The following is a 23,268-nucleotide window of genomic DNA, read 5'->3' as shown; positions in this document are numbered from 1 at the left end:
AGTCTTAAAAATTCAAGTCATTCTTTTTTGCCCAATACTAAAAGATGGCTTTCCTTCCCCTTCTTGGAAGAAATGAAAATGAAGACCGAGTATGGGATATGAGCACTTTTTTGAACAGGAAAGGAGTTGATAAAACCTTTTCGGCGAGTTCCCACAAAGACGAGTACATGAAACTACAAAGAAATTCCCTTATCGTCAAGCATGTGATAATAACTGTACAGATAAAGATAACATGACTCCTTTAATAATCACATCAAGGTGGAATACTTCATCTCTCAGCCTGATTTCCAAGTCATTCATATGGTAGGGCCAAGGTCGAATATGGGTTCCTTTTACCTTCCGACCGATACTCAGACCAATGATCCACAGCCAGATTCAGTATAAATACCACACCCATCTGGAGAGCTCAAGCCGAAGAACTCAATAACAAAGATTACCCAGCAAGGAAGCTGATTCTGAATGACTTTGTTCTTTAATTCTTTGGCCTTGAGACTCGTTTTTATAGGCCTGTGAAGCCAACCCCATTTGCATAGCAGACACACATCTCATAATCTGATCATGGGTTTGAAGAAGGGTACGTGGAAATATGCGTTTCCCAGCTGTTTCAGGCATACCGGCTCCAGGAATGTTGCTTTGAAACGAAGGTCGCTGAAGAGGCTGTGTAGTTCTCGCATTGCGACAGACCTTGATGTGTTTACTCTGGCGGAGGTGAGGGCGATTACTCATAACTTCTCTTCGAGTAGTTTTCTGGGTGAAGGTGGGTTCGGACCAGTGTACAAGGGGGTCATTGATGAGAAGGTTAGGCCTGGATTTAAGGCTCAGCAGGTGGCTGTTAAGGTGCTGGATTTGGATGGTCAGCAAGGCCATAGGGAGTGGCTGGTGGGTTTAATTTTCTTTTTCTTTTTCAAGTTCTTATATGGATTTCTGTGTTTTGAAATGTTGTGGGGTGGTGTGGGTTAAGCTTTTTTATTTTATTTTATTTATTATTTATTTATTTATTTATTTTATGTTTTGTAGGCTGAAGTAATCTTTCTTGGGCAATTGAGGCATCCCCATCTGGTGAAATTGATTGGATATTGCAGTGAGAAGGAGCAAAGGGTGCTGATATATGAATACATGGCTAAGGGAAACTTGGAGAACCAGCTCTTCAGAAGTATATATGCAGGCCATTTCTTTTACTGATAATTCAATTCTACCTCTGAAGCAATGAGAATTCACACAATATATATATCTGTCATTACTGCAGGATATTCAGCTTCTTTGCCATGGACAACAAGAGTCAAGATTGCTCTAGAGGCTGCAAAGGGCCTTGCTTTCCTCCATGAAGAGGAGAATCCAGTGATATTCCGAGATTTCAAGGCTTCAAACATCTTATTGGACTCGGTAATGGCCATGGCCATTCCTTTGTGGTCTTTAAGTATAGGGCACCATGAGCAATATCATTGATGTTGCTTTCTCTTCTTTATTTGTAGGACTATACTGTTAAGCTCTCTGATTTTGGCCTAGCAAAGGATGGTCCAGAAGGTGATGAAACGCATGTCACGACTCGGGTTATGGGGACAGAAGGCTATGCTGCTCCGGAATATATCATGACTGGTAATAATAAGCAGCTTGAGTTTGCAATTTCATTGAATTTTGGCACCATTGAGGAGCTATAGTTCTCAAGTTTTATGGTCTTTTCAGGTCATTTGACAACAATGAGCGACGTATACAGCTTTGGTGTAGTGCTTTTAGAGCTGCTAACAGGGAGACGGTCCACGGACAAGAGCCGGCCCAGTAGAGAGCAGAACCTGGTGGGGTGGGCATTGCCATTTTTGAAGGATCCCCAGAAGCTCAAGCGAATAATCGACCCCAAGCTCGAAGGGATGTACTCAACAGAAGGAGCCAAGAGGGTAGCCATGCTGGCCAACCAATGCTTGAGCCAAAAGGCCAAGTGCAGACCCAGAATGAGCTCTGTGGTCAAGACTTTAGAATCTCTCATGGACTTGGCAGACACTGGATTTATGCCTTTTGTCTACATTGTCCCAGCAGAAGGCCAAAAGAAAGGTGAAGCACAAATTACCTTAAGGGTGTGTGGGAAAGATGAAGCAGAAGCAGAAGCAGAAGCTAATCACAACAATGGAAAAGAAGCTGGAAAAAAAGACGAAAATAAAGAGATTGGGCTGCTCAAATGTCCTAAAGGCCTTAGACATACGCATAGATTGAGTCAATTCAGGTCAGGTCCTGTATACTCTGATAATAAATTTTGTATCACTCTTCAAACTGGCATGAACTGCACAAATCAGTAGAGCAAATGTAAAAATGAGTTCATGAACATACGATTAACTCTACTGCAAGTTAAAAATATATACAGATCAGGAATAAGAAAGCTTAGTCTAGTTTTTTCGATATCAGTTTCTTAATCCTGGATATGTACTCAGTTCCCATTCAATCAAGATAACCGAACCATTTCCTCTCATTTTCTTGAGTCATTGCCTTGTCTTATACACCATGCAGGTAACAAATCATATGCAGACAAAATCAACTCTCTGAAGTTTGAAAGTTCATCATCATTTTAATAATTTGACCACTTTTTCAACCCAAAATAATTGGTTGATCCATAGAATGAAAATATATTTCTATTTAGGAAATAATAAATTATCAGAACACAGAATCATTTTGCAGATAAGCTTTTCTTTTGGAGAATTTCTAGTGGGTTCTAGTAGTTCAGGCCGTTGGCATACTGGTTAGACCTGTAACTTACAATTTCTTTTGTTAACCAGAAAATTTAGAAAATTTTCCAGGAAATGAGTCCCCACCAGCCTAAATTATTGACTTTACCATCAGAGTTAAAAATTTCCTAAATTTCCATCCTTATACTAAGGCAGTTTTCTCAATCTTCCATGACAGTCTATTGGTAAAATCTGTAGAACCGTCCCTAAACATTCAGAGGTAACTTGAATGATGTTTACACAATTGTAAACAATAAGGGCAAGAAAGCTACATTGATGTGATTAAAACCCAAGTCGTATACACTTGGTAGTTTTTTATAAAAAGAAACTTGCTGTTCAAGTTCTGCAACATGTATAAAAAATTGTATTACTGATCTGCAAGCTGGAGGTTTGATGAATACCCTCCAACCAGTACATGAAAGGGAAAACTTAGACAAGTATTTAGAATGGAGACTACAGATAGTTAAAAACAACCAAATGAACTTCTAATTCTATTTTCTAGGTGGTGTTTTGGATGGACAAAATGGTGCTTCCTAGAAGATTTATGTTGACCAAGACTGTTTTTGTTTGTTCTGATAAGGCAAAGTCTACACCACATAAACCCTAAGCCCTAAATAATTTACACTACATGTCCCTTTCCTGTCGTACCAAAAATGAGCATTCACCAAATAGTGAATGGTGACACCTCCTAAGGATGTTAAATCTACACCATTTACATATATCCAAAATTACCTTAGTAGCTGTTTCTATCAAATCTGTTAGATGACAAAACCCAGAAGAGGAGATAGTCTTGCCATTTAGCGGGGTAGGATACCGAAGCAAACCCAGGTATAGGCACAAGTTTTAGCTGAAGCAAACTGATCTGAAATATGAGAAGATTGGACAATATGTAACAAAACACAGTTCTAAGTATTCAACACAACCATCTTACAGCAAAATGACCAACAACAAGGCTTCAGTGTCAAAACTTCCCATTCATAGATGTCCGCATTAGAGTGGGCAAAAAATGCTATAATGGAGGTAAGCTTGATCAATAGAATAAACGCATAAGTAATGAATGGAGTTAAGATACAGTTCAAAAGGCACTGTCAATATTTGCTGTTAATAAGGAATGAACCATGACGAAACACAATCATGTTGGTGGGAAGAATGTATGTAGATACGTGGACTTGAAAAACAAATGTGATTTGGATTCCCAAGCACCATGTTACTGGCTCTTGCAGATTATTGTGTTGAACGCTTGAAACCTCTGGCTCCCTGTAGTTCTTGTGCTCCACCCACTAATGGTACATTTCTTCTCTGATAGAAGCACCCTCCACCTCACATGTGCTGCTTCCATCAAGCAGTCTGATACTTGTTCAGATATGAGACCACTCCATAAGCTTTTCTGGTTCAATCACCTGAATTCAGTGGAATGAAAGCTGCCTTTCCTTCCACTTATATATCCAAAGTGGGACTTATCCAGACCAAGAAGGCACCCACAATCAAATGAACCAAATGGTATTCTCGGTTGCATAATATGTGTGCTGTGTGCCTTTGAGGTAGACAAAGGGTTTCTTTTAATTCTGATATCCGGTCTAAGATTTCCTATCGACACATCTTATGTCTCTGAGAGGTAAACTTAAACATCCTGATCTTTGGAAAATCTGTTCTTTCTTTTTCTTCTAGCTTTCTTGGAGCTGGTCTTGTTTCTACACTTATCATCACTTTTATCCCGCAACCAGTCTGCATGGTACTTTTCATCATATGGAACAACCTCCCCATTCACAAATGGTTCTCCTGTGAGAAAATACAAAGCAATTTTAGCAGAAGTCATACAATGAAATTAAGGGGTAACAAGAACATTGAATAGAAAAATGAACCAATTTATGCATGGTACTGGCCAAAAGTTACAGTAATGTTCGTTTGCCTCATAGGAGAGGAAGATAGAAGACAACTCCTTGTCTGCATCTGATCTTGAATTATACCTACACCATACTAGTATACTACTAGCTCCCAAAGAATGAACAAAAATAATATAAATACAAATTCATTGGAGTATAGAAACTGACAATTCACAGTTTAATCATAGGGTAGCCCAAAGGTACATATGCTGTCTCATTTAAATATCCATTTTTCTTGAGCGAAATACTGGAAGAAAGTATTGATTTTTCTCTGATGAAAAAAAAAAAAAAAAAAAGGGTCAAGCAAACAGAAAAGAAAAACCAGGGATTTGAATTGACCTTGGTATAGAATTGGTAGATTTATCATATCAATAATCAAATCCAGCATAAAGCATTTAAAAACATGGTATTAACTATTAACACAAGGAAAACACACACATTTTGACTATATTTGATAATCAATCAATCTCCTCCATAAGGCCTCTTCTAAGAAAATATCATCTTGCTTGTCTTTAAAATCCACCCATCCCTGAAACAGAAAAAACAAGATCCCCATTGACTTTCTTACTAGTCCCACCTATCAACATGAATAAACAAAAAGATATCACATAAAGACATTTTTGGTATCCCATTGATATGAATCATATTCTTGTGCGTAATGAATCCATCTTATTTTTCCATATTATTTGACATAAATCTACTGTAATATAATGTATATGATCAATTTTTCCAAATAATAATGATAATTTATATTTCTATTGTCATTTTTGGCAATGACCTCAACATTTCACAATGGAACATTGAGTCTTTTCTAAAGAAGGGAAGGCATTAGTCCCTGCAATTACCATGGAAAACAAAATGAAACAATTTTTTCATTTTCATAGAAGTTTAAATGCCCACATGCTTAGCTTTGAGAATTGTGATGGTAATGATCACCACTCTAGATTATGACTAACTTAATGGATCACCTAAATACTTGGCGGAAAGACACCAACTTAGAGGAAAGCAGCAAATGCAAAAGCAAACTGACTAACCGGACTTGTGCGCAAGCAGGATCCCATCCCACGTTACTAAAATATGGGAAAGTTAGGTGTGATGCATTCTGATAAGGATGAATGTATCATGCCTAGAGGCTGTTTAGGATCTAATACCATTTCTTTGTAACAACTCATAATATGGATTCAATAAAAAAAAAATCCAGTAACTATTTCTCCTATACCATTTCTACTTCTATCACTGTGAGAGAATTTTTTAGCTGGAGAATTGTTCTATACACAGCAATTCTTAGATTATTTCATCTCATCCATGAAATGGCGATTCCCACAGAATGCTCGAATTGATGATGCAGATACAAATAAAGCTAAAAAAGAGTACCTCCATAGCCATTTCCACCATGACAGAGATAAGAATCTGGCAGAACCCATTTCACATTGGGCAGGGCTGCAACCAAACAAGTATGCATTAAAGAAAAAATGTTGAAGAAGAAATGGAACAAGAAACATGATAGGGGATTTCAAGAAGGTTACTTACATTTGATTTGGTGGGCCAAATTTTCTGCAATTTTGCAACCAAATGCATAGTAGTACTTAGTAGAAACTGAGTAAATCGATTTTTTTGCTTCTTCTTCACTGCAAAAACCACAGTTTGGAATCCCAAATAGAAATAACCAAGTAAATTATACAATCACTGCAAATGAAACCAAACACTAACCCTACCTTAGGTTGGGAAGAAAACAGAGAAAAAGAATATGTTTCAGTGTCGCTCTGATTCCCAAAAAATTGAAAAAAAATTCAATCCAGCTACGGCAATTAGCTATATTAAGATAAAGTTAGAAGTTTTAATTTTCTCAGTTCCCAAATTTTCTCTTGTTCTACCACATTTTCTCAGCTACCAAACAGGAATTCAATAAAAAATCAAACAAATAAATACTGGAAAACAAGTGACAGTTCAAAACCCATCAAAGAAAAACTGGTAGCGAGTCACTTGCCCAAGTCACCCAGTCTACTCAGTTGAAAATCATCGACTCCACACTTGAGAGTGGCTTTACCTTCTTAAAACCATTGCCAGGGTTCTGATATACCCACGAACGATCTCATCTCGAAGTGGGTATCTCTGAGGAGCTTCCATAACCACGAGCCAGTGCTCGTAGTCGCACCCATCGAGAATAGTCGGAAGCCGGGTCAGCTCGGAGGACTGAGTCTCCGAATCACTGGAGAAGTATCCAAAAGCTGAACGAGAAGAAACGAAGCTAGATGTAGGGATTAACGGAAAATAACAGCGAGATAATCGGACGTTAGACGCAGCGGCGGAAAGAGACAGGACTGCGGTTAACTGCAACGGATTTCTGATCAGACTCCGTATCATGGCGGCGGTGGCGAGGAGGCGGAGACGAGAGCCGGAGATATCGGGTATTTCGGCAATCTATGACGACGGCCCATGGGCCTTCATGATACTGTGGGCCTAATGGTAATTATAATCAAGCTCATTGGGCCTCGATATCCCCGCCCCACTACAAGAAAATTTGCCATTTATTAAGGTATTTAAATTATTTATTAAAATCCAATATTTTGCTAAAATTCTAAAAAAAAATGATTTTTTAAAATTTATTATGGTTATATTTGATTTTTTGAAAAGTTGGTGGAAAATGTAAGAGAAGAAAAATTAAAAGGAAAAATAGAGAAAAAAATGAAAAATGAGTTTAAAATCAATAAATTATTTTTATATTTATTTCACATTTATTTAATTTATTTAACTCTTTTATATAAAGATTAAACATTTTAAAAGTATAAAAATTATTTATTAATTAAATAATTTTAATTATAATTTTACTTTATTTCGTACTTTTTATAGTAAAATCATATATTAAAAAAAAAAAATCATATTTCTAGTTTTTTTTTTTCTTAGCACTTTGTCAAACCATGAGCGGAAGATGTGATGAGAAACATTGTTTGAATAATATAATATCTAATTAATAATGATGTTTCGAAATATTGTATACTACGTTATACTATATAGTTTTTTTTTTTTTTTGAAAAAATACATTTTATTTTAATATTAAGTTAAATTTTAAATAAAAATATGTTATTTTCCATTGTTGGATATTTAAAAAAAATTGAAATCTCTATTATATTTAATATTATTTGAAGAATTTTTTCATAATTGATTTTTTATAGGTAATGTTAGTTTTTATTATTAATATTAATAATTGAAATATTCAAGGTTTATAAATAAATAATATTACATTTTCTAAACAAAGATGTAATTTTTTAATTATTTTATTTTATTTTTTGGAAAATGACTAACATAAAAAAGTTTTATAAAAAAATTATTATACCAACGAAAGCTTTGATATCCATATTTATGAATAAAAGATAATCATTCCAAAACATAGGATTATGTTTGGTTTTTTTTTTAAAAAAAAAGTATTAAAAAATAATTTAGTTGTACATAGAAAGTATAGAAAAAATGAAATATAATTAAAATTAAGTAAAAAATTTATGAATTTTAAAATTATATAATCTTTATATAATTGAGAAAAATATTTGAAATGGGTTTTAAAAACATACAAAAATAATTAATTAATTTAATTTTTTTATCTTTTACTTTTCCTCACTTTTTCAAGTTTTTCTTTTGGATGTATTTTTCTTTCCATTGTTTAGGAACCAAACATAACTTTAATATGATTATAACTTTTCAACACCTTGGATTGCAAGTCCTTATTTTATGAGGTATTTCAAACTCTTTGTCGTATCTCTAATTATTTGATATGGACTTTTCACAATCTTCTCTATTTCATAACTATTTTTTTCCTTATATGGTATTCTTGATTATTTTCTTTATTTTATAAATAAAATAATCTTTTTTACTCTTTATGCAAGATTCTTTTATAGTAATCTCCAGCTTTAATCAATTTGTACTAAATCAATATTTTTTTTCTCAATGATCAAGTCTTCCCCCATATAAACTAAACCCTTAATTGACGATATCGAAAAGTTGAAGAAAAATGCGAGAAAATGAAAATAAAAAGAAAAGAAAAAGTAAAAAAATAAAATAAAATTAATAAATCATTTTTATATACTATTTGGAAAAAATGTATTTATTTTATTATTTTATATAAAAATTAAATAATTTAAATATATACAATTTTTTTAATAAGATTAAATATAAAAAAAAAAACAATTTTCTTTTCCTAATACTTTCCAAGTACCCGTCTTAATTTGTTACATTAAATTTATTTAAATTTTATAGGTTGGTCTACATCAAATTTCCACTATCACCATAAATTTATTCAAATGTTGAAATTTTCAAAGCAATTTCCTCCAAGCTTACTTTAAAGAAAGAACTTTATGATAAAAAGTTGGTGAGCCCTAACATTTTTTTGTTTGGTCTGCCACTTTGTCTCCCTTTTATTTAATCCACTAGCATGACACCACCTACGTGCCATGTCATCCTCCACTCTATTTGAAGCATTTTCATTAAAATTTCAAATTATATACAACAAAGGGTGTATTTGATAAGTGAGAATGAAAAATTGCTCTATTTTTTATTTATCACAATATTTATATTATTTATTAGAAATAAAATAAAATAAAAAATTATTTTTTATTTTATTTGCATTTATAAAATAGTGAGGAAAATCAACCAACAAGATCTTTATAAGATTATAAAGAAATGATTCTTTCCCCTTCTGGAAATTCAATACAAGACTAGAAAATTGATTGAATATGACATGACTCAAAAAGTCATGAAGAAGATAAGAGGAAAAACCTCCATGCTATGGGTACGAAAATTCAAGAGAAAAATGGGCAAAAGCATGAGCTGTAGAACGTGGTGGGCGGGGGACCAAGCCACTCCACCTTCCAAGTCAAAGTGAACGTGAGGAATGGTGGTGGGAAAAAAAATAAATTATCTTAACTTATCATTTTGAAAGAATTCCTAATTCATATATCTTCTTATTCATAAAAAATATTACATAAAATATTTTCTATAATTATATATTATTATAGTATTAAATTTTCGAAAAATCATTATAAATATTTTAAATTATGAAATGAAAATATGAAGAAGAGTTTGTGAATATTATATATAGTGGATATAAATATAAGGAAAAATGGAAAACACAAGTCTGTAGTTTAGGTGTGTTATAAAAAACGAGGAAATATAGAATACTTTAGAGTTTAATTATTGTATTTGATTTTTTTTATTCACTATAATATCTTTCATAGGATAATGAAATAATCTCTCTCGCGAATGAATATAAGTATGATTGTCAAAATTCTATTAAAATCTCTTGTATTTTTATATCTTTATATATATATATATATATATATATATATATATATATATATATATATATATATATATATTTACATTGAAATTTTCATTGTCACAATAAGTAGTATGAGAAGTTAAATTAAAGATTTCTGAAAGAGTATGTTAAGCTAACCAAATTCAGTTAAGAAGTTAGCTAACCCGTATGGTTAGTTAGTAACTACAATTAATTGGTAACCAGAGTTAAAGTCTAGAAGTTTTAATATAAAAACATATGTAAATCAATCAGATGGTGTATGGAATGCAAGAACACGTTTTTCAGTTCCAGAATTTCTAATACTCTGTTGTTCTCTTCTTTATACTCTGTTTTATGCTATAGTCATGTTTTCTTTATTTTTCTTCAACAAGACATGGTATCGAGCTCCATTGACACACGTCCAAGATGGTGACTGATCACATTGATTTCTTTGCACCAGAGATGTCCTCACAAGGACTCCAATCTCCGGTAAGAAACTCGTCGAAAGTTTCCTCAATTCTTATGGGACAAATTTCTTTTACACTTCATTTGACCTCGGTGAAACTAGAGAGGAACAATTACACAATATGGTGATCTCAGGCATTACTAGCAACTAGAGCACATCAACTGGATCAAATTCTCATTGGTAATCTACCAAAACCTCCAAGATTCTCTCAATCAACATCAGTTAATTCATTTCAACCTGCATCCAATCCAGAATATGATCAGTGGGTGATTTTAGATCAATTCTTGTTGAGTTGGATTCTTGCTTCCATATCTGAAGCCATGTATGGTCATGTGGTTAATTGTCAAACATCAGCCGAAGTATGGAGTGTTCTTGAAAAACTTTTTGTCTCGAATTCAAAGGCAAGAACTCTTCAACTACATTTCATGCTACAATCATTAAAGAAAGGTGCTCTAAGCATAAATGATTATGTGCTAAAGATGAGAAACATAGCAGATATGCTCTCTGCCTCTGGAAAACCTGTACCAAATGAAGATTTAATTCTTTACATTTTAGGTGGATTAGGACCAGAATTTGAAACAATTGTTGTGAATATTACATCTAGATCTGAGGCAATCTCTCTAGAAGAAGTCCATTATCTACTACAAAGTCATGAAATTCGTCTTGAGCAACTTTCAGCAGCCTCTGTTATTGACGTTCCACCAGCAGCACATATTACAGTTGGAGGTGTTCAAAATTCTAACACTAATAATGGACAGTTCAGAGGTTCAAGCAGCATGAATTTTCGTCCTAGAAATGTACGTAATCTACAAACTTCAAGAATTGTTTTTCAATTGTGTGGAAAAATGGGACACACTGCTATGAAGTGCTTCCACCGTTTTGATGTGTACTTCCAATCTCCACCACGTGCACAAAATCAACAGTTTTCATCTCTTCATCAACCGCAACAACCTCAACTTCAGCCACTTCCACTGCAACCACAAATGCAGCCTCAAAGTTAGCTTCATATTCCACAGGGTCATTGGTACCATCACGTCCAATTCAGAATTCACACCAACAACATGATTCAACAAACACTTCTCCTCATGCCTATATTGTTACTCCGGATCTTGATTCAAACACTTCATGGTTTGTTGACAGTGGTGCTACTCACCACATGACCACTGATTCCAATACTTTTGATGTCTCTGATCACTACTCTGGCATAGGTAATGTTGTGGTGGGCAATGGACAAACACTAGATATATCTAGTGTTGGTCATACTTCTTTTCCTTCACGTAAATCTTCCAAGTCATTGCATCTTACCAATGTACTTCATGTACCTTAGATCACTAAAAATCTTATCAGTGTAGCTAAATTCACTCAAGATAATGATGTTATCCTTGAGTTTGACTCTCATTGCTGTTTTGTTAAAGACAAGAAGTCCAGAGAGATATTACTCCAAGGCAACCTTAAGGAAGACCTATATCAGTTGGATATCTCCAAGGTCTCATCTAACTGGCAGTTTACAGGTTTCTCTAAAGATACAAATGTGTTCCTACCTCATCTAGCTACTACTCCATCTACTATCAACAAACAACCAGCTACTCCATCTGTTGGATATAGCCTGCAAGTAAATAAAATTGAGTCTACAAGATGTGTAGAAGACAGCAACACGAGTGTTGGACACTTGTGGCATCAAAGACTGGGTCATCCATGCAACAAAAATGTGTCTCTAGTACTTGACAGATTAGGTATTAAGTCCAAGCTCCGAAATGAACTCAGTTTTTGTACTATTTATCTTTTAAGCAAGATAAAACAGCTTCCACTCCCTACCACTATTAATAAAACACAATTTCCATTTGAACTAGTTTCTTCGGATGTGTGGGGTCCTGCACATACAACTTCATGTGATGGGTACAAATAATATATTGCATTTGTAGATGCTTTTACAAACTATACTTGGATTTATCACATGCAACAAAAGTCCCAAGCAACATCAATTGTCTTGCAGTTCATAGCATTGGTAGATCGACAATTTCCCACCAAACTTAAGTGTCTACAAACAAACTGGGGTGGGGAGTTTTGTCTCCTTCAATCTCTTCTGCAGAAGAAATACATCATCTTCCGTCATCCTTGTCCTCATGTTCATCAACAGAATGGGAAGGTGGAACGAAAACATAGAAGCATTGTAGAAATTGGATTGACTTTGTTGGCTAAGTCTCAATTGTCATTTACTTTCTGGTGGCATGCCTTCTCTACAGCAACTTACCTTCTCAATAGACTACCAACTCCAGTTCTCCATTGTAAGACTCCCTATGAACTCTTGTTTAAATCCTCACCTGATTTTTTTTATTCTTAAAGACTTTTGGCTGTGCTTGCTATCCGTATCTCCGACCTTATAAAAACCATAAACTAGAATATCAGTCAACTCAATGCACATTTATTGGATATAGTCTCTCCCATAAAGGATACCTATGTTTGCATTCTTCAGAGAAAGTTTACATTTCAAGAAGTGTTATTTTTTATGAAAAAACATTTCCCTATTCATCTATACCAATGAATGATTCCAGTCCTACTCCACACACTTCCTCCACATCTTTCTCTATACCCCTTTTACAAACCATGTCACAGACCTCTTCTCATCTTTCCATGTGTCCAGCTGCATCAAGACCAATGTCCCCTTCTATACCCTCACCTCTTATTTCAGCTCATTCCCTTCATCCCATGACTACTCATTCAAAGGTGGGTACATTTAAACCCAAACTACTCCCAGACCATATTATATACCTGTCTACTTCCATTTCACCCTCAGACCAACTTCCTACCACTGTTAGTCAAACATTGAAAAATCTCAACTGGCACACAACTATGGTTGAAGAATATCAAGCCTTAGTCCAGAACAATACTTGGACCTTGGTTCCCTTTCATCCATCCATGAATGTCATAGATAGCAAATTGATTTTTCGTGTCAAATATAATTTTGATGGTACCATCCAACGCTACAAGGCCAGACTAGTAGCCAAAGGATTTCAGCAATATGCAGGTGTGGAATTTACTGATGCTTTCAGTCCAATGATCAAAGCCTCTACTGTTCGAGTTGTATTTACATTGGCTGTAACATATAATTGGGAGATTCGACAAATTGATTTCAATAATGCCTTCCTCAATGAAGAAATTGTAGAAACTGTTTATCTCTCCCAATCAGTTGGATTTGTTAGCACATCTCATCCCCAACATGTTTGTAAGCTACAAAAAACGTTATATGGTCTTAAACAGGCACCACGTGCCTGGTTCCACAAGCTCAAGGAAGCTCTCCATACCTGGGGTTTCATCTCCTCCACATCAGATACGTCCCTATTCATCTACAAGCACAATGGCAATTTTCTTTTGTTGCTGGTCTATGTTGATGATCTACTTATTATAGGCAACAATGCTCCATTTATTCAAACTCTTATTCAGGATCTTCAGAATAGGTTTGCGCTAAAAGACCTGGGTCTTGTGAAAGACTTTCTTGGATTTGAAGCTCTTCGCACAACAACTGGTCTTCATCTTACACAGTCAAAATACACGGTTGATCTCCTCACTAGGACCAAAATGCATTCAGCTAAACCAGTTCATATTCCCATGAGTGCAGCACTCAAACTTCATGTAGCCTCCGGTCCTGCATTTTCTTATCCCACACTTTATAGAAGCACCATTGGTGCTCTCCAATATTTAACTTACATAAGACCGGACATAGCGTTTGTTGTAAACAAACTCAGTCAATACTTGCAGCAACCTATTGAGCTCCATTGGACAGCATGTAAAAGAGTATTACGATATCTCAAGGGTACAGTTCATCATGAGCTACACTTCACTCCGGCTTCATCTCTGCATCTTCAAGTATACACCGACACAGATTGGGCAAGTTCAATTGATGATCGTCACTCTACAACCTGCTACTGTGTGTTTCTTAGCACTAATCTTCTCACATGGAGTTCCCGTAAACAGTCTGTGGTAGCAAGATCCTCAATCGAAGTAGAGTATCGTGCCCTCGCTCATGCATCAACAGAAGTAGCATGGCTACGTTATCTTTTTTCAGAACTTGGAATTTCTCTTGTCAACACACCTGTCATATGGTGTGATAATCAAGGTGCTGGTGCCTTGGCTACTAATCCGGTATTTCATTCCCGAACGAAGCATATTGAAGTGGATGGTCATTATGTTCGTGAGCAGGTGCTAGATTAAAAACTAGTGGTATCTTATGTTCCTTCTGTAGAACAAGTGGCTGACTTGTTCACTAAGCCTTTGTCTATTCCAAGGTTTCATTATATGCTAACCAAGTTCAACTTTGTTGTCTCTTCAGGTTGTGCTTGAGGGGGGGTGTTAAGCTAACCAATTTCAGCTAGGAAGTTAGCTAACCCGTATGGTTAGTTAGTAATTATAGTTAATTGGTAACTAGAGTTAAAGTCTAGAAGTTTTAATATAAAAACATATGTAAATCAATCAGATAGTGTGTGGAATGCAAGAACATGTTTTTCAATTCCAGAATTTCTAATACTCCATTTTTCTCTTGTTTATACTCTGTTTTCTGCTATAGTCTTGTTTTCTTTATTTTTCTTCAACAAGACAAAGCATAAAAGAATAGAGCACATAAAATGATTATAAAAGAAATTTTAGTTAAAAGTGAAGTCAATTGTTATCTCATCCAAGTATGATACAAGATGCATATTTTTGTTGTCCACAATAAGTATAGTTTCTCATATATATCTTGAAAGGTGGAAACTATGAAGTGTTTGAATGGTTTAAATTCATGAAGTAGACATGATCATAGCAGGTGATTGGACCATGGTGCATGAAATGCTCATTTTTATTATTATTATATTTTTAAGATCAATCCTTAAAAGTTTCTACCAACATTTGAAGAATCAAACTGAACAAGAAGTTCAACTAGTTAGACCGTTAAACAGACCCTTTTCAATTTAATTAATTTATTATATGTTGCTTCAATTATTAGAAACTATCTATTATCTTAGAACCAACAGATTATCTTATAATTGAAGGCATTAAATTTTTCCTCGTTTCTTTTGGGTGTGTCAAATTTTTTGGCCAAATTTATCACTTTGATCCTACACAAAGGTTAAAAGTGTTCGACCATATGCCAAAATATAACAACATAGATTCCAATGAACTTTTACGAACTTCAAAGTGTTTTCTCACACTTCACCGACTCTCTTTCATTGAGATAATCTTTGTTTTGTATAGTCATTAAAATAATAGTATAAAGCTATTTAATTTGGCTTTACTCTTCATAGATATTTTTTAATAGCCCAAATGTTAATAGAAATATTATTGATCTTCATGTTATATTAAATAACAGCTTTGAAATTTTATATTTTAGTATTAACATTAAATTAATTAAATAAAAATTTGATAAAAATTAATATAAAACCAACTTATCATACTTGTGAATGTTTTATATAACTTGTTATAATTATTTTTAATTTTAATAATATATAAATTATATATTTATAATATATGTTAATATCATTGTTTAATCATGATTTGATCATCGGTTTGATCACTGAATCATGATTAGCTAAGATCCAATGGCTCTAATTTGTACATCTCATGACTGATTAGAAAAGTAGTACATCTTTTTATTAAAAAAAGGATTTTGATGAGTACAACACACATAGCACCTTATCCGATCACAAAACATATTACAACCTTACATTTCCCTAATTATTAGTGACAAACAGCGAGCAAGCCACACTCACATGTCGTAAAGGTGGGCCGGCAGGCGAGGCTCCGCCATCGCCACGAGCGGGATCTTCTTAGGCGTCGAGAGGCCGAAAATTTCCTCCATGCTCAAGTCCCCGGGCTTCATATCGCCCGGCAGCTTCCACTTGAATCCATGAAGAAGGTTGGCCAAGCTCGACTGAATCACCTTGAGGCCGAGACTGTACCCTGGGCACATTCTCCGACCTGTACCGAACGGCAGAAGCTCGAAATCTTGGCCTTTCACGTCGATGTTTTTCCCGATGAATCTCTCCGGGATGAACTCATTGGGTTGGTCCCATATCTCGGGGTCTCTCCCGATGGTCCATACGTTTACGAGGACTCTGGTGTCTTTGGGAATATCGTAGTCGGCGATTTTTATATCCTCTCTGGAGAACCTGGGCACCAGCATTGGTGCCACCGGGTGCATACGCATGGTCTCTTTGACGATTGTGTCTAGGTATGGTAGATTTGGGATGTCTTTCTCCTCCACCCACCTCTCCTTTCCAATTACCCTGTCGAGCTCTTCGGTTGCCTTGTCGAAGAGCTCCGGCTTTCTCAGGAGCTCCGAGATCGCCCACTCCACTGTCACCGCCGAGCTCTCCGTGCCACCGGCTATCAGGTCCTGAGCACCACAAAAAAAGTTATAAATTTTTGTATTCAAAAGAAGTTATGTTTGAAAACAGTCTTCTGTAAATGATTAAAAACTAGTTCCCAACAACTATTTTTCAAAAGCTATGTCCTACGCCCTACGAGATGGGCGTAGGACATACCTGACCATTAATACAAACTGACAAAGTACAGTGTGGCCCTACACTGACGCTCACTGTGTGCCAGCCTTTCCCCACATTCAGCACAGTGAAAGAGAAGCTAACAATAGTTACAGTACAAACTAAAAACAAACCACATAAAACAAAATTTTCATAAAAAACAAATGGAAAGATAATTGTGATGTGTCATTTTCAAGGTGAGATCCCAGAGATACATTATCCATCTTAGATCAATGTTCCCAGTGGTCCTTGGCTCTGTTTGAATCATAAAGTAATGACCAATACTTTTATACTACTAATATATATAAAATTGCTTTCTCCTATCAGCCCTACTTATCATCATGCACTTTGGATAGTGTTTTAATGGTATGATTAAAAGAATAGATATGATAGTGTTTTTATTGAAAATATGTGTATGAAAGTGTTTTTTAAAAAATTATTTAAAAAATATTTATAATAATTTTTTAATATTCCAAGTAATTTTTTAAAATTTTTAAGATTCATTAAATATATTTTTTAGGTTAAAAATGTATTTTTAAATTATTTTTTAACATATTTTAAAAATGTATTTAGTAGTATTTTTATTTGAAATGTTTTTAATAAAAATATTTTTAAGATAATTATTTATAAAATGTTTCTCAGGTGTAATTTTTCAAATTCTTAAAAATATTTTTCAAATTTTGTAAATACCCTTAATTTTGTTTTCAAAAATACTTTTTTAAGTCAAAAAAAAAAAAAGGGGGGGGTTCCTACGATGACTGCCATATATGGGGATCTAAATGTCATTTGAATCTACCGTACATGTGAAAGATGCAGTACTGAAAATTCTAAGTTCATACCTGGGTGAAGGCCTTAACGCCGTGTCTTTCGAGCTTAACCTCTAAAGTGGGGTCGTCGGCGAACTGCAACAGCACATCAACCATGTCCTTAGCCACGTAGTTCTCGACACCTTTCCTCCTCGCGTTGTGCTCATCTAGAACATGCTCCAAAAACCGATCAAATTTCTTGCTCAGAACCTTCATCCTCTTCACATACCCCTGCAAATCCAAGAAATCGATCCAAGGAATGGAGTCTCCGATGTTCAAAACCCCGCTCAGCAGAAACAATTCGTCGAGCATCTTCTTGAATTCCTCCGGGGTCACGATCGAGCCCTCCACGTTCTCGTCGAGATACTTTTTTCCTAGAACCATTCGACTGATCACGTTGAGACTAACCGTGGAGAGATGATCTTTGAGATCCACCGGCGAATTGGATTGCTTGTAGAGGGAACTGAGGAGAGATTTGGTTTCTTCGACCCGAATGTATTCGTAGGATTCGAGGCGTCTGGCGCTGAAGAGCTCCATCAGGCACATCTTGCGGGCTTGGCGCCAGTAAGGGCCGTAGGGGGACCAGGTGATGTCGGAGTAGTTGTAGGTGGTGTATTTTCCGGCGGCGGTTTTGGGGCGGGAGGCGAAGGTGACGTCGTGGGTTTTGAGGAAGAGCTTGGCCATGGCGACGGAGGAGCCGACGACGACGGGGAAGGAGCCGAAGCGGAGCTGCATGATGGGGCCGTACTTTTGGGATAGCTCGTGGATGGAGCGATGGGGGAGTGCGCCGATGAGGTTCAGGTTTCCGATGATCGGCCAGGGCTTTGGGCCTGGCGGGAGGTTGAGTTTGCGGCGACGCCGGAGGTGGGTCGAGAGGAGGATAAGAGCCACAGTTGCTAGCCATGCTGCAACGTAGGAAGCCCAAGTTCCGGACTCCATTTCCGGCGTTGGTGAGGTGGTAGGATTCCGGTGGTAGTCTGGGGGGAGCGGTGGAAGTGGGCAGTGATGGTGGTGGTGGAAGTGAGAGCTCTGGAGGGGTATTTATAGGTGGTTTGAAGCCTGGGCATCGGAATTATTTATTTATTTATTTTTAGAAATTTGTTTATTTAACATTTATATCCATTTCTTTAATTCATTTGTTTAAAGGTTTAAAGTTACTCTGTGGTTTCACATGAATTGTCCAAAATATCCTTCTAGTTGCCTCTATGATTGAAGCATTGATCTAAGTTAAGAAATGATTGCTTTTCCTCGTGTTGTTTATTTATTTTCAACCATTTATAACCCTTAATATAATTACACATTATGTCCACAACAATCATCTCTTACTCCTTTACCTTTAAAATTATACTAAAATATTTCTACCTCGTCCTCTTCTTCTTTAACATCTCGTAGTGTTTTATATTCTTCGTCCTAAATCTTCATATTTTTCTAAACAATTTAATTATGAATGGGTTCTTCGTAATCCTCAGATACATCCATAAAAAAAAACGGATTGTTATAATCTAAATGAGAATTATATTTTAAAACTGTCATCAATTATCAATACTTGTATATAAGGAGGTGATAGAAATTTTAGGATAGAGAAAAATGATAGTGATTTTAGGACATTATATTCTGATTTGAATCACCAATCCAAATCAATCTTTTTTTATTTTTATTTTTTTTATCTCCACTAATTTTATTTCCTATAATCTTGATTTATATTTGTTATATGTGTTAAAATTTACATGTTAAAAAATTCCTAGCAATTGAGTACTAATCATACCCTCCCACTTAGGGTCTTGGTAGAAGTGCATGTTGATCAAGTGGATTTTTTTATGAGTCATTATCATTGTAGTTGAGAAAAAACAAAGATGTAGAATGAAACTATTTACAACTCGTTTGATAATAATTTTATGTAACATTTCTAACTCTTCTAATACTTAAAAGATAAAAAATTTCAAATGTTAAAAAAGTTATAAGAGTTTCTTAAAATCATTATTAAACGAAATCTTAATATTAAAAAAAAATTGATGAAAAAAATACTTCTATAAAACATTTCAACTCTTATATTTGAACAACAATCTTTTAACACACCTTTTGTTTTTTAATTTTATTTTTAAAAAAAAATATAGAAAAAAAATTTGAGACTGTTTTTTTTTTAATTAATAAAGATACAATGAAAAAATAATAATTTTTAAAACTATTTAGAAAAAAAAAAATAAAGTATCAAAATTTTTTTATCATCTTGAGTTTTTAAATTTTTTAAAGTGATTTTTAAAGATATAAGTTAAATTATATGTAGAGTTTATATATTTAAAAATTATTTTTAAAAAAAATTAAAATTTGAAATAGTAAAATTTTATGCTACCATGATTTTTTTTTTTTAATCATTATTTTTGTGACTAAAATTTTAAACTCAAAGAATAATAAGGTTTCCGCTTCCAAATTAAAAGAAAAAAAAATGTTCAGATTTAATGACCAAAAAAGGGGGGGTTAAATTTGTAAAAACAATTGGAAAGTCCAAATTGTTGGTTGGTGGAAAGGATGGGCCACAGAGGTGGGAATTGCTTGACTGTTGACCGAACCTGTGTGGAAATTTCATTTCCATTTCCACCACTTTCCCGTTTCCATTTCCAATTTTCCACCACTTTCCCGGAAAATTTTCCATAATGACTCGGGAAAGTCATTACATAATGGATTTTAATTGACTTGGGTCAAAGCAGCCGGTGGCTACTTTTCAATACAAAAAGACCCATACTTTGTGTGTCTTCCATTCAAACAATCATAGAATGCCACGTCCTCAGACTAAGGGTATTTATGGGTTTTAAATTTTGGGATATTGCCGTACCTAACACTTCTAAACATGAGGTGCACCACACCTGATTATGAGACCTAATTATGCAATTATTTAAAAAATAGAATTGGGTCATGAATCATTTGACCCAAACCACTTATGATACTAAAATTTAATTAAAAATTGGGGAAACTTATAGTTTTCATCGTAAATTTACATCAAATAGAAGTTTGAAATCCATAAAAAGGTTAATCTCCTATTTAAATTTCATAAATAATATTCACATCTTTCTACTTTCAAGTCAAATTTTGTCGTACTTTTTTTTTTTTTTTTATGTTTTAAAAATAATAATTAATAATAATTTTTATATAAAACTATAAACCCTCTATTATATAACTAATACACTTTTTTTTTTAATTATTTTTCTCTCACTCCGTTTTTTATTATCCCTTATGATTACGTTTTTACTCGACTCATTATTGATTTTTGGGCTATAATCACTATTATAAACTTATATTGAAAAATTAATAGTTTTAAAATAAATCGAATATGAAAAAAAAATTATTAGGTCAAATTTTAAAAACATACAATAAAATCTATATATTTTTTTCTACAACACATCATTTTTTTTTTAAAATAAAAAATAATATTAATTAAGTTGTCTTTCTTTGATATAGATTATTTAATCATCCTAATAAATAAATAAATAAATTATATATTTATTATTTTGTGGTGGTGGGTGGGAAAGTGGACTATGAGTTGGTCTTGAGTCTTGATATTATTATATGGGTAACTTAGGAAGATGGGTAAAGGATAGGGTAGACTCCACTTGTAACTTGTAAGTTCATACAAAATTTCCCAAAATAAAAAATTTTAGTTGCATGAAAACAATACAAAAATTCTTTAAAATATTAAAAATAAAAAATAAAAAATGAGAGGAGTTGGTGATCTTTTTCTTGGAAAATGTTCTAAAGGTTCACCGTTAATTACTAGTTTTCCAGGACCCACAATGAGTCTTGAACCATGTGGACTTTTTGGATCCATGTTGCAGGGCCATGGCTGACAATAATGACAAATATAATTTTTAAAAAATAAAAAAATAATTATTTTAAATAAATTTTAATTATATATTGAGACATTTGCATTCCTAGAACAAGGGAAGTAATTTTCTTAATTTCATCTCAAATAAAGAATGATACTTCCAAAAATACCCTTGTTTTCCTTCTATATTTGTCTTAAAAAATAAAACATAATCATCATTTTAGTTGCTAAAAATATTAAATTGTACCTATTTAGTGATGTAGTCATAAATCAATTTTAAAAATATTAAAAATTAGATTATTATTATTAGAAAACTTGAAATACTATTTTCCTATTTATGAAAAAAAATTGACAATTAAAAACAATTTTAGAAGAAAATTTAAACAAATTTATTAGAGTATTAGACTATGATAAAACTTATATTTTTAAAATTTTCACTTTTGATAGAAGAGAAAAATATATAAATTAATTTTTTATATATATATATATAATTTTTTATAATTGTCATTTTTCTAATAGAAATTATGGAAGAAAAAAAGGGAAATTGTGATTGATTTTGTTTATATATATAATTCATACCTACCACCACTTTATAATAAAAATCATACCTTTGTGTCACATCACATGTGATTAGGTCACATAGGTGACAACATCAAGCCTTTTCCCATTAAGAGATTTTTATTGGTATCACCAACATATCGCCTTTTCCCATTAAGATATTTTTATTGGTATCACCAACATCTCGCCATTTCCCATTGAGAGATTTTTATTGGTTTCACATGATTCAAGAAATTATTCTTTAGAAAGAATTTTTCATTAATAAATTAAAGCATGCATCATCGATAATATAAAATACTTTTAAGTTTAAAATATATGATTTCCAAATATGTTTACTTTGACCGGTGAACAACGTGTTTACTTGTGTTGCAACTATATATATATAAATTGCATTTGGTTGAAGTATTTTTTTGAGTGAATTTTTTATTTTTAGTGATTTTTTTTATTGAGAAATAATATTATATAAAGAGAGAAAAAAAAACGTAACATACTAGACCGGTATGTACCGAAATTTAAATTTAGATCAATGAATTAGGATGCAAATATGTGAAATTAATGTCACATATTTAAGTTTTTTTTAAACTCTCATGCAACACTTAGATAAGACAAGACAAAACAAAACAAAATCTTCCTGCTCTCCATTTAAGCTCAAAGGAGGATTATTTGGAGTAAAGTGTAACATTAAAATATAAATAAATGAGATCAATATATAAAGTGCTGAGACTACAAATGTGTTAGCCCAAGAATTTTTTTTAATTAAGTTTTAATGATTATAAAATAAAGTTAAATTAACTAATATTTAAAATTGAGTGAAGTTTTTATGTTTAAATGAAAAAAAAAAATTAAAAGAGGGCTTGAACAACTGTAGAAAGAAGTAAATATCATGAAGACTTGGATTTCTTAAGTGGTTAGGAAAATTTGTAAGTTGGTATTTATTAGTGCACATAGGTCTAAAACTTTTTTCATGCACTCAAAAGTTGGTTTTCATCCTCATTTAAGCTTAAAAACTATGTTTATATCAAGAAAAATGGATGAATCGTTATTTTAATTCAAAACTTTAAATCAAATTCTTTATGATTTTACTCAAAAAGGTTTTAAAAAGGGTTACGCAAGTTATTGGAAAGTTCAAACCTCAAATAGGGTGTTTTTAGGCACTTTAAAGTGCAACTAATTGATGGTAACTTGAACTGTTTAAATCAATTGGAAAACCGATTCAACCAGTTAGGCT

The 23,268-nt window shown here is 33.6% G+C and overlaps 3 protein-coding genes across 4 annotated transcripts; 1 reads left to right on the top strand and 2 right to left on the bottom strand.

Moving 5' to 3' along the window:
* The first annotated feature begins 308 nt into the window (after positions 1–308).
* Positions 309–2,458, top strand: LOC100265158 (serine/threonine-protein kinase RIPK). Its single transcript, XM_002272875.5, has 5 exons — positions 309–879; positions 1,018–1,153; positions 1,247–1,383; positions 1,473–1,596; positions 1,684–2,458. Exons 1-5 carry the CDS (start codon positions 559–561, stop codon positions 2,286–2,288), a joined length of 1,323 nt encoding a protein of 440 aa, XP_002272911.2. The 5' UTR covers positions 309–558; the 3' UTR covers positions 2,289–2,458.
* A 1,260-nt stretch (positions 2,459–3,718) lies between these two features.
* Positions 3,719–7,043, bottom strand: LOC100242867 (multiple organellar RNA editing factor 7, mitochondrial). 2 transcript variants are annotated; one of them, XR_786529.3, is made up of 5 exons: positions 6,642–7,043; positions 6,125–6,222; positions 5,969–6,034; positions 5,033–5,123; positions 4,375–4,490 (listed from the first exon to the last, which is right to left on the bottom strand). XR_786529.3 is itself a non-coding variant. In XM_002272836.4 (4 exons), exons 1-4 carry the CDS (start codon positions 6,956–6,958, stop codon positions 4,333–4,335), a joined length of 639 nt encoding a protein of 212 aa, XP_002272872.1. In that variant the 5' UTR covers positions 6,959–7,042; the 3' UTR covers positions 3,719–4,332. The 2 variants fall into 2 exon arrangements, 1 of the variants encoding a protein (XP_002272872.1); XM_002272836.4 differs by lacking the exon at positions 5,033–5,123 and having other exon boundaries at positions 3,719–4,490; positions 6,642–7,042.
* An 8,901-nt stretch (positions 7,044–15,944) lies between these two features.
* LOC100263428 (trimethyltridecatetraene synthase) lies at positions 15,945–18,846 on the bottom strand. Its single transcript, XM_002273354.5, has 2 exons — positions 17,699–18,846; positions 15,945–16,714 (listed from the first exon to the last, which is right to left on the bottom strand). The coding sequence occupies exons 1-2, from the start codon at positions 18,602–18,604 to the stop codon at positions 16,085–16,087; spliced, it is 1,536 nt and encodes a 511-aa protein (XP_002273390.1). The 5' UTR covers positions 18,605–18,846; the 3' UTR covers positions 15,945–16,084.
* Positions 18,847–23,268: the final 4,422 nt, after the last annotated feature.

Source organism: Vitis vinifera, chromosome 9 (assembly GCF_030704535.1).
Source record: "Vitis vinifera cultivar Pinot Noir 40024 chromosome 9, ASM3070453v1".
Lineage (NCBI taxonomy): Eukaryota > Viridiplantae > Streptophyta > Magnoliopsida > Vitales > Vitaceae > Vitis > Vitis vinifera.
This window is presented reverse-complemented; position numbering and strand designations above follow the sequence as displayed.

Bases quoted from the DNA above. Each gene is read 5' to 3' on its own strand.
- LOC100265158 (XM_002272875.5), top strand. From the start codon at position 559: ATGGGTTTGAAGAAGGGTACGTGGAAATATGCGTTTCCCAGCTGTTTC. The intron at 880-1,017 runs GTGGGTTTAATT...TATGTTTTGTAG, and splicing joins AAGGCCATAGGGAGTGGCTG to GCTGAAGTAATCTTTCTTGG. The intron at 1,384-1,472 runs GTAATGGCCATG...CTTTATTTGTAG, and splicing joins CAAACATCTTATTGGACTCG to GACTATACTGTTAAGCTCTC.
- LOC100242867 (XM_002272836.4), bottom strand. From the start codon at position 6,958: ATGATACGGAGTCTGATCAGAAATCCGTTGCAGTTAACCGCAGTCCTG. The intron at 6,035-6,124 runs GTAAGTAACCTT...GTTTGGTTGCAG, and splicing joins TTTGGCCCACCAAATCAAAT to CCCTGCCCAATGTGAAATGG. The intron at 4,491-5,968 runs GTACTCTTTTTT...ATTTTCTCACAG, and splicing joins TGGTGGAAATGGCTATGGAG to GAGAACCATTTGTGAATGGG.
- LOC100263428 (XM_002273354.5), bottom strand. From the start codon at position 18,604: ATGGAGTCCGGAACTTGGGCTTCCTACGTTGCAGCATGGCTAGCAACT. The intron at 16,715-17,698 runs GTATGAACTTAG...TGTGGTGCTCAG, and splicing joins GCGTTAAGGCCTTCACCCAG to GACCTGATAGCCGGTGGCAC.